At 39.0% G+C, this 14,389-nt stretch overlaps 1 protein-coding gene across 5 annotated transcripts in view; it reads right to left on the reverse strand.

Annotated features, from left to right (window-relative positions):
• The window catches only part of LOC150102522 (chloride channel CLIC-like protein 1), a 66,501-nt gene extending 64,365 nt beyond the window's left edge, over positions 1-2,136 (reverse strand). For all 5 annotated transcript variants that reach the window (XR_016548922.1, XM_090398937.1, XM_090398936.1 and 2 more), the window contains exon 1: positions 577-2,136. Coding sequence is in view for 4 of the 5 variants with exons in the window: in XM_090398937.1 (XP_090255063.1) it covers positions 577-2,111 (1,535 nt within the window). In the remaining variant the exon portion in view is untranslated. The remainder of the gene's footprint in view (positions 1-576) is intronic.
• Between the last annotated feature and the right edge of the window lie 12,253 nt (positions 2,137-14,389).

The raw sequence follows: 14,389 nt of genomic DNA on the forward strand, positions 1-14,389 counted from the left end.
GAGCCACTTCCAAAGTTTCATGCCTCTCTCTTTCATCAGTAGGAATAATCAGTGATATTCTAGACTGATTTTAATTTCAATAAAAGCTCAAATTGTTCAGGAAGGGAATTCTCATCATAATACGTGACATTAAGACAATGCCTTAAATAGAGTGTACTATGCATTACTAGATGTAAATGAGCAACTCTAAATGAAGCTATAATATTAATTACAGCTTCTTGGTGTGTAATGAGAAGGGAAAGTGAAAAAAACACGCACAAGATTTTTTTATCACTCTCAAAAAACAATTTTCCACAGAAGCATATTACAAATAATCCTTTTATATTTCTCTTTCTTAATAAAATGTACTTTCTTTTTGTTTAGATAAAAAAAATATCCTTAAATGCATTCCAAATAATAGAAATCTTTGTTGATCATATCATTCCAGTGAGTTTTCCTAACATTTCTATAAATCTTTCCCAATCAGCACGCCAATTTTTGAGCATTTTATAATTATTTCAACTGTAGTATTTTTAAATGTATGATGAAAATTTATTTTTATTCAAGGAAGTAGCAATAACTTGTACTACAACTTACTTGTTTACATAATGTTCAACTGATGATCCTAAAGAGAAGCAGTCATCTTCTTCATATACACTCTTTACATTGGTGCAAGTAGTCAAGTTAAGTGTACTCCTTTTTGGTGAGTCACTCTTTTTGATATCGGTACACATGTTTTGTACATGTTCATGCAAAACAGGTTTTTTTATTTTGCTATCAGAATTGTGATCAGTAAGTTGTTTTAGTTTGGTTAATTCAGAGTGACTGTCTTTTAATTCTTCATGACTAGAATTGCCAGCCAAATCATTCAGTTCTTGAATTCTATTATATGTATGAGCTGGTTCTAACACACCTAAGAAAAATGGCAATTTCAAACGATACCTACATACCATTATCATCAGTACCAACACAACTATTAACAGAAAGGTAAATACTAATGGCCACATCGTCACTGGTAAACCTGAAAACAAATTTCTTAAAAAGTTACCCAAATGATATCCAACTGAACCAAATGGATAAAGTACAAACTGAGTAATAGTAGCAGAAATGGCTTTTAATGGACTCACTTGCCATATAGCATCCACAAGTACAGATTTATAGTACTCTTCACAATCATCTCTAGAAAATGTTACAGTTGATTTCATCCATACAAGAACAGACTCCCACCATCCTAAGTTATGTTCTCTGTAACATGAGAAGTTATTCTTTTCAGCAGCAGCATGTTTTTTGGCCAATTCTTCTTGGTAAAGACAAATCCAGTTCCAAATTACACTTATGAAAGTTAAAACTGGCAAGAGACGTTTACACTTCGACCACGTTAAACTGATTAATGTTTTGCATGTCCAATAGAGAAATACTATTATTAACAGCATCAAAACTGGCCATTTCCATGTAAGTATAAAGGCTATACCTTTCAGCCAAGTTTCTTCAGTTTCAATTACAATAGCATTAGATATTATATGTGACAATGCTAACTCAACTTCTTGTACATGTTGACAAGGATTATCAATAAAATATTCCAATACCTGAAAACTGTCACTTTCAAATTTCAACTGAACGTAGATATTTTTCGAGAAATCTTCCAGCTTACTTGCAAGTTTCTGTACAATTCTTCTCAAATAAGCAAATTCAACTCTATTGCATCCATTAATACTACTTTCTTTATGTAGCTGTTGCATTTTCTGGCACGAATGGAGTTTCGCCTCTAGAATACTGCAATTACAGTCATCTTTACCAAATGTGCCTTCGTTTTCAAGTTGATCCATCTTAGAAAACCCATTTTTATTGAAATTTTCACGTTGTAATTGACGATGCATTTCGTTTGCTTTCTTTGAATACCTTTGTTTTGCATAACTTTTCGTCGCGGGATCATAATTGAACATATCATAAGGATTTACCCAACCATCTTTATTAATGTCAAAGCTTTCACTTACTTCATTTTGATAACTCTGACTATCTGAATGTTTTGTAGTCTCAAGCATTTTCATACCATTCTTTGCTACTGATTCTTCCAAAATTGTAAGCAAAATACACAGTGGAAAGAAAAAACACAATAAAGAATATACTTTCATTTCGAAAACTAAACTTCAAACACCATTTCACCGAATACACACACAGCGTATATTTAAACACCGGTTTTCGTTTTTATAAACAAGTGGCGCCTACTAGGAGAAGGAAAGGAAAAGAGAGAGAGAGAAAACGTCTATAATTGTTTGGAAGAAAGCTAAATATGCATTTATTTTCAAAGCTAACAAATTGATATTCGTAGCAGAAAATGTTACACGAAAATCATGTTTCAGGATGTAACTTGATGGTGATAACACTGAAGAGATAAATGAAATAAACGATAACTGATGATTCAAATACTGAAGTTCAACTTGACTTAATAATTTACATGTGCTCCTCTGTTCCTAATAAGTTCACTAATTCGCTTAAGCATGGACCCTACCAACGCAGAACACATTTCACTTATTTCTGCATCTCGAAACCATACGTTTATAATGGATTATATTAAGTTATCCTTTGTATCACAATTTAATTTTCCAAGTTTCTTTTTCACTATGGCCCACAAATTTTCAATTGGGCTAATTTACATTGAAGCAATTGGATGTTGCGATTTTGAAGAAACTCTTTTACTTTTTCTGAAGTGTTCGCATTGAACGAGAATCTGTTGAAAGATGAGTTCTTTGTCTTTCTGGATCTTTGGGAACACTCTTTTCTACAATATTTTTATGTATTGGTCACTTTTCATCACACTATCATCAGTGTTTAGAAGCTTGCTGAAGGCAGAGGTGGAGAAGTCTTCTCAGCCGCTGATTTTCGAACATAGGATACCTGCTCTCCTTGGACAAAGAAATGGCTCTTATCTGAGAATATCACCTTCTCCCACTTCCCAATAGTTCAATCTTTGTACACTTTTGCCTACTGGAGCCTCTTTTTCTGCATAGCCATCATCAACTGTTTTAGTCAGTGAATAGTCTTTTCTGCTTCCAATCTTCAACGGACTATCGTGTAAGAAACATTAGTATTACTAGCTGCCAATTCTCTATTTAAGTCGATAACAGACAATTTTTGATTAATTTCGCTTTTATTAACTAGTAAACGATCTTGAGTAAGTGTAGTTTTCCTTTTTCGTCACACATTTTCCTTGTCTGGAGAAGGTACTGTCACCGTAGACTTCTTTAAAATTCCATTAATAGTACCCAAAACCAACACCGCAGATTCACTGGCAATTTGTCTTTGAGTCATTGATGTGTGCTGAGTACACATCAATGACTCAAAGACAAATTTGTCTTTGAGTACATATATTTAAACCCTTTCTTGGAGGTGTATCCATTTTATAGCTACGCAAAATGAATAAAACACAACGAATGTCAAATTGTTTACATTATTAAAAATGTACAACTAAAACAGTAAACTAAAATCGAAACTGAAAATAGCAAACCTAAAGCAAGATTATTGTGTACTGAAACCAAAAAAACGTAACAAAAATACACGGATTAATTTGTTTGCAACTGTAATCTTCCTAGCTGCTAAGTCTCTTTTTAAGTCTACAAAAGGAGTTAAAAACAGACAGTTTTTAACTCCTTTTGCTTTTCCTAACTAGCTTTTTCCTAATTTTTCCTTTTTCGCCCACATTTTCCTTTTCTGTCAGAAGAAAAGGTACCTGTTTCTTTAAAATCGCAGTAATATTACCCAAATGAACATTACACTCATTGGCAATGGGAATTTGTCTTTGCATCATGTGTGTGTGTGTGTGTGTGTGTGTGTGTGTGTGTGTGTGTGTGTGTGTGTGTGTGTGTGTGTGTGTGTGTGTGTGTGTGTCCGACTAGAAGAACGAGGAACTTTTTCCAAACCCTTCTTCGACCGGTTCTCGAGTTATCTCTGGCAAGCGTAATTTTCTCCCCGAAACTCCGGTTTTTCGTCGTCCCGTAAACTCAAGAAAACCGTAGATAGAACCCAGATTAGCACATCCAGTTAGGGTTAGGTACCAAGAGATGGCAGCACTTATTCACCAGTTTCTTCATCGGCGCCGCCTATACTTAGTGATAGACATAGGCCAGCCCACTTAGTCTCCAAAAGCTAGATAGGGTTTAACGGCCACGCCCTCTCACTATAAGGGAATAAAATGCATTAACTGATTTTATAGATAGATATATCAGCTAATGCCTGTCATTCCCGTACAGGGAATGACAGGCATTAGCTGATATTTAAGATATTTAGCTGATATTTATTTCTTCATATTTAAGAAAGTTTTACCTAACGCATCATATTGAAAATAATTAAGTGTTTTGTGAAGTTTAAACTATGTGTAATCTATGTAAGTGCTCTTACAATGTTGAAGGCAAAGGACAATCTGATTACACAGTAATGGCCTGAAGTCATGCACTTGCACCTAATAGAACGCGGATATCCTCCGAAGAGCATGCTAGGGGAGAGATTGGCGCTAGGTGCTGAAAGGAGTGACGAGCAGTGAAGAAAGGGAGAAATCAGGATGACGTAGGCAAGAAACATAGGGCGCGTTTTAAAAGGCGCTGCGGCACCAGCTCGTGGCATTATTTTTCTTGTTCCCTGTACTGGAGTGGTCATCGGCGGAGAAGTCCATGGTGAGGTCATCGCAGCAAGTGGTTATGGAATGACCTGACATGGTAAAGTTCCAGATCACGCCGGAGATCGATGACCCATGCCCAGCCGATTGATGAGCGTGCGGGGATCCAGAATTGCTTCCCCCGTCAGCGATGTGTCATGTCCGAATTCAACTGATGTGTAGAAAAGCCGAGGTAAATCTGGAAATTGAAGGACGTACCATGAAGGCATCGTGCGTCCCCCAACTACTGGTAATGTAGACTCTTATTTGTTATGTAAAATTGTGTAGGGGACAATAATTAGATATAGGTAAAATCTTCAACTCAGGACTGAGCCGTCATTGAAAGAAATTTACGAGTTATGTTGATGAAACTTAGGAACTCTATACTTTATTGGAATAATAGTGTGAAGATAATTGTGACTGTATGCGAATTATAGAAAGAATAGCCTTGAATGGTGTCATATATAGATGAGAGTTAGATCTTTGTTAGAATTAATGGTATGAAATTATGATTTTGTTAACACTTTCATTTCCAAGGAGAGTTTTCACAGGAGAGTTAGCAATCATAAGTGAAACTACTCACTTCCCAATTTTATCAAGATTAATTTTATGTCAGTAAAAATTTCTTATAACATGTATTATATCTATTCAGTGAATTAAATGTTAATTTCTTTTGAAATGAATATGAAGACTTGCCGGATTTCTATTTTACTGAACCGTTCATAAAAGTTTGGACCAAGGTGGGAGGTAAGAATAAAAAAATAAAAAAAAATCAGCTAACGCCTTTTTATTCCCGTATACGGGGAGTAGGCGAGGCCATTTAGCCCTATCTAACTTTTGGAGACTGAGTGGGCAGTTCAATCTCCACTGGTACCAATCAGAGATAGATGGCCCAAGGCTATCACTAATTAAGCGGTACACAGTGAAGAGAGACGGCTCAAATGTGCCGCCATCTCGTGATCCCTAACCCTAACACAATATATTTAATGTCTGAAATAATGTGGGTTCTACGGTCGATTTTCTTCAGTTTACAGGACGAAAAACCCGCTTGCCCGTGCCAGAGATCGACTAACTCTGAGAGTATTAGAGTGCAAAAACAGAGAGTGAAAGAATTATTAATTGTGGCGGGTACGAATGAATTGAAAGGTGATAAATTTTTTATGAGAGAGGACTTGAAAGTATTGTTAAAGGAAGCGAAAGAAAAGAGTGACAGAGTTAGAATGGTTAGTCTGTTGCCGCGGTATGACAGAGAGGAGTTTAGAAGGAGGACCATAATCGCAAATGACATTATGCGTAGGTTATGCAGACGGTGTGGTGTGGAATTCGTGGACGTGTGGAATGAGTTTGAAGGGCGAAAGGACTTATACAAGATGGATGGCCTGCATTTGAATGGACTTGGTGTGCGGAGACTGGAAAGAGTGTTGCTGAATGAAGTGAAAATGGATGTGTAAAACCAGGGAAACTAGAACTACCAAGGAGGGGGGGGGCAATGGATATGCAGACATCAGTGAGACAGATGAGTGTAAGAATGTATATAATGTACCCGAGCCAGCACTAAGGACAAAAAATGGGAATGGGCCATTTAGAATAACGCATCAATATAGGAGTGGGACTAAGGGATCATTGCATTTCATGTATACTAATGCCAGGAGTATTAGGAACAAGAAGGAAGAATTTTTGGCCTTGATTGGCTCTTCTTGGCCACAGGTTATTGGCATTAGTGAAACATGGCTGACGGAAGATGATATAGTTAGTGGGATAGAATGTGTAGGTTATAGTGTGTTTAGGAGGGACAGAGAGAATAAAATGGGGGGAGGGGTATTATTGATGATAGCTGATGAACTGCAACCAAGGAGAATTGAAGTTGTATCGCAGGATAGTGAAAGGAGCTCATTTGAGGCTATTTGGTGTGACATTGAGACTAGCAGAATAAAATATACAGTTGGGTGCTGCTATAGACCAGGTGATGGAATAGATGGTGGAGAGAGTATGCATAGGGAAATTGATAAAATGAGTGGAAGCAGGGTAATTATTATGGGGGATTTCAACTATGGTAACATTGATTGGAAGGAGGAGAGGACACATGTGAGGAAGGAAAAGGATTTTATTCAATTATTAAGGGATAACTATCTGAGACAGCATGTAGTTGAAAATACTAGTGGTGTGAGAGTGCTTGACCTGGTAATAGCATCTGAGAATTTGACTGTAATGAATATGACCATGTTGCCACCTACTGGTGAGAGTGATCATAAGATCTTGACCTGGGAGGTGGCTAAAGGTGCGGAATTTTCGATTAAGACAGGGTATATGTGGAATTACCGTGTTGGCAAGTATGACAAGCTTAGAAGATTGCTTGGATCAGTGCCATGGCATGTACAACTGCAAGGGCTAGACGGCGATAGAGCATGGGAAGTGGTCAAGGAGCATTTACAGGAGGTTATGGCTGATTGTATACCTAGGGTCCGAATAGTAAAACAAGTAGGGGTTAAATGGATGAATAACACCATTAAGCTTGAGCTACAAAAAAAGAAACAACTGTGGAGGGAATTTAAAGAAAGGGGTTACCTGCAGGCACACGAACGGTATAAAGTGCAGGCCAGAAAGCTAACGAGTTTGGTAAAAAAAAAGCAAAAGCGGATTATGAAAGGAAACTAGCTTTGCAAGCAAAAGAGATTCCCAAACAGTTCTTTCAATATGCTGCAAGCAAGAAAAAAACTGTACATGGCAAAATGATTTTAAGGAATGACGATGGTAAGGAGGTCACTGAATCAGTCTATATAGTGGAGTTACTGAGCGTGCACTTTGCAAAAGCATATCATCCAGGTGGTGACATTGAAAAAATGAAGGAACCATTAGTTTCTACGGGAATAGTGATGAATGAAGTGGAGGTGACTAGTCTATTACAGAACCTTAATGTGAACACATCTGTGGGATTGGATGGTATACCGGCACGGGTCTTGCATGAAGCGGCTAAGGAATTATCAGTGTCCTTGACCATGTTGTTTAATCTGAGTCTCAGGTCTGGTTTAGTCCCGAAGGTGTGGAAAGAGGGGAAAATAGTTTCACTGCATAAAGGAGGATCCAAGACTACGGTTGCAAATTACCGACCGATCAGCATATCAGGTGTCGTCGTCAAGGTCTTGGAGAATGTAGTCAAGGGAAAAATACAGGAATGGATTGATGAAAATGAGCTACTGTACAGGGGACAGCATGGCTTTGTGAAGAGTAGATCATGCTTCAGTAACTTGCTCAAGTTTTATAACAAGGTGACGGCTGAACTGGATAAGGGAAATGGGTTTATAGTGATACTGCTGGACCTGGCAAAGGCGTTTGACAGGATACCACATGGAATACTAATCCGTAAACTACAACATATGGGAATGGATATAGGGTTGGTGAGATGGATAGGTGGTTGGTTGATGGAGAGATATCAAAGAGTAGTTTATTCAGGAGTAGAGTCCAAAAGACGGCCTGTGACTAGTGGTGTGCCGCAGGGTTCTGTTCTTGGACCACTGCTGTTTAATCTGTTCATTAACGATATAGGAAAGGATGTAAGTGGAACAATTCATTTGTTCGCTGATGATGCAAAGTTGGGTAGGGCAATAGTGAATGCAGAAGATGTCAAAGTCTTGCAGGATGACTTAGATAGATTGGAGTTCTGGGCTAAGGAGAATGGATGTCAATTTAATGTGACAAAATGTAAGGTTATGCATTTTGGGATGAAAAGATTAGCAGCAGTATACCACATTGGTGGAACTGTACTCGAAGAGATTGATGAGGCCCGGGACTTGGGAATGTTGGTGGATAGGGAGATGAAGTTTAGGCGGCACATTGCAAAAGTAGCTAAATCAGCTCATCAACTCACTTGGTTGTTGAAAAATACCTTGACGAACAGAGACAAGCAAGTTATTGTACCTCTGTACCGAGCCTTGATAAGATCTCATCTCGACTACTGTGCCCAGATTTGGTCACCTAGGTTTCTTCTTGATGGGGAGGAGGTGGAGAGGATCCAGTGGCGAGTGACTAAGATGATAACAGGTCTATGGAATGAACCATATGAGAACAGGCTGAAGATTTGTGGGTGGCAGAAAGTAGTTGATAGGCGGAAAAGGGGAGATATGATTGAGACATTCAAATTGCTAAAGGGATTCTATAGGATTAATTCAGATGATATTTTTGAGATCAGGACTGGTGGTGGGAGAACTAGGGGACACCTATGGAAGCTGGGCAAGAGTGTGGTTAGCAGGGGTGTTAGAGCTGGGTTCTTTACTTTTAGAGTGTTAAATGAGTGAAATAAGCTGCCAGAGTCTGTTGTAGGTGCTATGACGGTGAACGAGTTCAAGGCAAGGTATAATAGATACTGTGAGAATGAAATCGCATAGTTGTGTGGACATGATGTTTAGGGCCTCCCTCGATGAGTCTAAGGAGTCGCCCGAAATAATAATAATAACTCGGGAACCGGTCTAAAAAAGGCTTAGAAAAATTTCCTCTAGCCGCCGACTAGACTCGAAACCAAGTTTTCCTTCGTGCGGCCAAGCGCCGTGGTGTACAAACGCCACATCGACTGAGTTACACAGGCTTATAATATAATAATGATTAAGAAATAGAAAAAAAAAATCCTTAGCCCATGGTATAAATTTACTATAGGTATGTAAATAATCTCTTGTGAATGGGAACAACACACACACACACACACACACAAAAAAAAAACTGGAAACGGTTACACAAACACCCTGCAGAATTTATATCATCTTCAGAAGTTTTCTTAGGAAAGTCAGTAACGATCTCTCCTTCGCAAAAGCATAACAATTAAGCAATCGCCCTCCTAGATGTCATGATTTTGCATTTGCATGTTTTTAATAAAGTCACGTTGAATAGTTTAACCTTTTACAGTAGCCTGACACTATATGGAATTTGAAAATTATTCTTCCAGTACTTGCGTTTAGACGTGCGAGATTTCTGGTATCATAATGTTAGACTATCAGAATAATACAGGTTTGATTCTAATCGCCATCTAGTGGAACTTTTGCTGATATAGACAATGTTTTCACTTGGTCAAAAAAGTAACCTCGCGAAGATACTTCACATGTAAACTTTTATTACACTAAGCTAAAGGATTAAACAAAAATATAATTTCTTGTCAAGTATAATTTTCCTAAGCCATTACACAATCAGTCCGTGAGTTACGAGATCTCTGGCACAAGTAGGTTTCCTCATCTTGGAAATTGAGATTTTAATCCCATCTGAAGTTGAAATTACAACTCACAATATTTCAGACAATACAACCCAGGGCTTAGGGTCAAAATATGGTGAGAGTTGTCTGCCATTTCAAGCTTTGTAAATCATTAGTGACATGGGTCAGAATTGCCAAAATTTTGTTAGGGCTAAAAAAATCTAGCTATTCCTTAGGAATAAAAAGCTGTTAGATGATTTATTTATGTGCTGATGACTTTCATACTCAAAGCAAGTAGTAGACAAGGCCATTCAGAAAACTAGTTAGCAGCTAGCCAATCACAGAATAGCTTACCCAAGACTATCAGTGATTTTTAATTGGCATCTGGAGAGTATGGCAGACAACTTCCATCATCTGCTGGTCTCTGACTCTAATGCTACTTATTATTTCTTTGTCTGAGGAACTGGTCGATGTAAGGCTTGGAAAAACTTATCTAGTTGACAACTAAAAGCAACTTAGAATGGTCTTTCTTCAGATAGCATAGTGTACTGAGTGCAAACGCTGGCTTACATAGCTATGCAGGCTCTAGAATCTAATTTATTTCTTCATCTAAGAAATACTAGTGATTTTGGATAACTGTGATGATAAGCTCCAATTTATTTATTCTTATGAGTACACAAATAGACGAAGTGTCATGACAAAAGCAGCTACAGGTCAATGTCCAGACAGAAAGCCAGGGCCTCATCTGTCACAGCATGGATGTCCTGGAGGCCACCACCATGAAATTGGCGCCTTGAGCAGTCATTCACAATATGAGTGATCATCCGGGGAACAGTCACAATAAGGATGGTCCGATAGTCTCCATTTATGTAGTAGGTAGCCACACCTGTCCTGGTTAGTTCTGATCCTGTTGATTAATGGCCAAATCTTCCTAGGAAGGGCAAAACCAGGATGCAAAGCACAGGGATCTTCAACCAGGAAACCATTTGTTAGACCATTGTTCTTTCCACATGTTAGGTGTTGATGGTAAAGCAGCCGAAGAGAGTTCTTCCATGGACCAGAAAGTTTTGTGATTTTATGCAAATACTAGGTGGATTTATCAGTCTGGTTCAGGGGCAGGAGCAAGTTGCTCATTACTTTATTAAATAATTTAATCGAGGCTTATCTTCTCCATATATTTGGTGGAGCAATGTTAGATAGTACAGGCAGCCAGGGGAGAGGGATGTTTCTCAGTGTCCCACTAATTGTGCATATGGTAGAGTTTAGCTGCGTATCTATAATGTTAGTGTATGTACTTCTTTCCCAGACAGGGTACAGTATTTTGCTGCAGAGAATGCAAGGGCCAGTGCAGACGACCTTAAAACATCAGTATCACAACCCCAGGTTGTTCCAGCAAGCCGTGAGATGATATTATTTCTTGTTTTAACACTTTCATTGCCAAGCTGAAAATTAAAATTTCGTGTGGTGGCCAACTTTTTTTATTTTGTTAACGACGTCCACGCGATAACGCGTGATCGGCCGTTTGGTAAGAACTCGCATCGCGCTATTGGCAATGAACGTGTTAACTTTGTTGGACAGGCTTGTGATGTGCCTTTTATAGGTTAGGCTTCTGTCCAGGCTCACTCAGAGGTATTTCGGGTGAGGCTCATGTTCTACCATTTTGTCACAGAAAGAGAGGCTGAGGTGTCAATTTGCCTCTGAATTGTTCAGGTGGAATGCTGTGAACACAGATTTTGTTGGGTTTGGCTTTAGGTACCACTGTGAAGTACACCTCAGGGATGTTGAGGTCTGTGTTCAAGGTTGTTTCCAGGTTGGCAAAAGATTTGGTTTGGTTTATAGTTTATTGGGCACAAAGACAACACAAGTCATACTGTGCCATACTAAAGGTTATTACAACTATACATAAGCAGTTATAGAAAATTGTAAACAATGTCTACAAAGCAGCATCTACAGATAAACAGAACTGCCACAGAGGGCACAGCAACACACAAGGTCAGAGGTTATTACGGTAGTAATAACCTCTGACCTTGTGTGTTGCAAATAAAAATAGTTAGCAATATAAGTGAATACACAAAATACCCAACACGAAGCCATGGAATGCAGTATCTGCATATATGTAAAATTATAACAGCTGCTTTTACAGCAGTAGAAAAATAGGCAAGAGATTATTATACAATATGCATGGATCAAAAAAATCAGCTGACGCCTTTTTATTTCCGTATAAGGAGTAGAGGCCGCTTAGCCCTATCTAACTTTTGCAGACTGAGTAGGCAGTTCAATTTCCACTGGCAGCCAGAGATAGCTGGCGCAAGGCTATCCTTAATTAAGCAGCACGCAGTGAAGAGAGACGGCTCAACACGTGCCGCCATCTCGTGGTCCCTACCCCAACACAATATATATTTAATCTCTGAAATAAGGTGGGTTCTACGGTCGATTTTCTTGAGTTTACGGGACGAAAAACCGAAGTTTCCAAAAAAAAAAAAACTCCGCTTACCCGTGCCCGAGATCGACTAACTCGAGAACCGGCCGAAAAGACGCTTAGAAAAATTTCCTCTAGTCGACGACTAGATTCGAAACAAAGCCTTCCTTCGAGCAGTCAAGCATCATTGTGCGCAAACGCCACATCTGCTGAGCTACAATGCAGTATAAACAGAATTACTAGAAGGTACACAAATAGACAAGGTGTCCTACTGTAATACATGATTATTCGAAAAATAAACTAGTAAATAAAATGCATATACAAATTTTAAATTAAACAATTCAGTATCTACATATAAACAAAATTATTGCAGAGGTTTCAGGAGTACATAAATAGATAACAGTACAGGTTAACATATGCATATACAAAACAAGTCAAGGAAAGCAGTATATACATATAGTAAGATTACAACAAACATTATTATACTAATACTTAAAGAGTCAGAAAGGAATTATTATACAGCATATATGCATAAAAATTAAGTTTTAACATTGTGGTATTTACATAGTAACAAAATTACAACAGGGTAACACAAATATATATGATCAAGTCCTACAGTAATACATAATTGGTCAAAATTTAAACTAATGAATAATATGTATGTATAAAAGTTAAGTTAAGCAATACAGTATTTACATATAAACAAATTTACAGTCAAATGTGTCTGTACATTAATTCTTTCTAAAAAATTAAAAACATCATGCAATCTACCTGAGTCTGCTAGCACTCCCCAAGAGTGCATATGGACCGGCTAGAAAGACGAAAATTTCACTCCTCTCTCGTGCAAATTGCTGACACTCCACCAGAATATGACAAATAGTATTGCATTTTTCACACATGGGAGTCATCAGCTCTCAACAAATAAGAATGCGCAAGGGACTGTGACCCATGCAGAGCCCAACAAGAACCACCTCCTCCCCTCTCTCCGCACGCCGACTAAAATGCAAGTGCCTAATTTCAGGTTTAATATCATATAATCCAAATGTTAATGCCTCCCACCATTCTGACTACCACTGATCAATTAGCTTTGATCTTACAAGCTGTCTGTAGTCCGCACATGGAACTCTCAAACAGTATGTGGAAAAGGTATGAGCCAACCTAGCAGCCTCATTTCCTCCAATTCCGATGTGGCCAGGAATTCAGCAGAACTGAACATCAAAATTAAGGATTTTCATTTTGTGAAACAGGTGCAGCACAGGATGTGGACCATACACAGGAGAGTAGACAACCCGTAGAGCTCAATGGGTATGTGCAAATTATACACTTCCAGCAACCAGCCGTCTTTTATATACACAAGCGCAAGCTGAATGGCATGCAACTCTGCTGCATAACTACTGCAGTCTGGCAGGACTCGATTTCAGATGTCAGGAAACAGCAGCAGAGCCAACAGAGGCACTAATTCCTGAACCATCAGTATAGATGGGCAAGATATCAGCATGTGCCTCACACAACTACAGGCAGACAGATGATGGAGTACAAGACCTCTGCAGCTGACAAAGTGAGAGGCTGCAGGATGGTACACAAATCTACCATGGAGAGACGTTCCAATGTTTAGTGCAGCCGATGTTGCCAACCTCTTCAGAACACACACACACCAAAAGGATGCATAACAGTCTGACGCGTGTGATATTGAGCCTCGCAACACAGAGAGAAGACACCAGTCCATGTAGAATGATCCAGGAGAGACCCTATTTTTGGGGCATAACCAAGAGACAACTGTTTCCATCGAAGCAACAGAACCGGTTCATCCGATTCAACATAAAGACCGAGTGGGTGATGCGCGCAAGGCACCAGCCGCCACCCGCACACCCTGGACAGAATCCAACCACCGCAGGCCACTATCCTGCATAACCAGACCCGGATCCATAATCCATCCCTGAATGCACGACAAAGATGGAGCAATGAAGCTCGATCAGCACCCCACCCAGCCGAGGACAGCGCAAAGAAGGCTCAAAGCCCCACGCACCCCTCTCCTAGTTGACGAACGTGTGCCAGAAATGCAAGTTCTCTGTCAAAGATGAGTCCCAAGAACTTGGCCTCTGTAGCCACTGGAACAACAGTATGTCCCATTCCCAATCTGGGTAATGAGTGCATTTTCAACAGAAGCATA

The sequence above is a fragment of the Typopeltis vanoorti genome, chromosome 10, assembly GCF_054136105.1.
Source record: "Typopeltis vanoorti isolate ZY-2024b chromosome 10, IOZ_Tvanoo_1.0, whole genome shotgun sequence".
Lineage (NCBI taxonomy): Eukaryota > Metazoa > Arthropoda > Arachnida > Uropygi > Thelyphonidae > Typopeltis > Typopeltis vanoorti.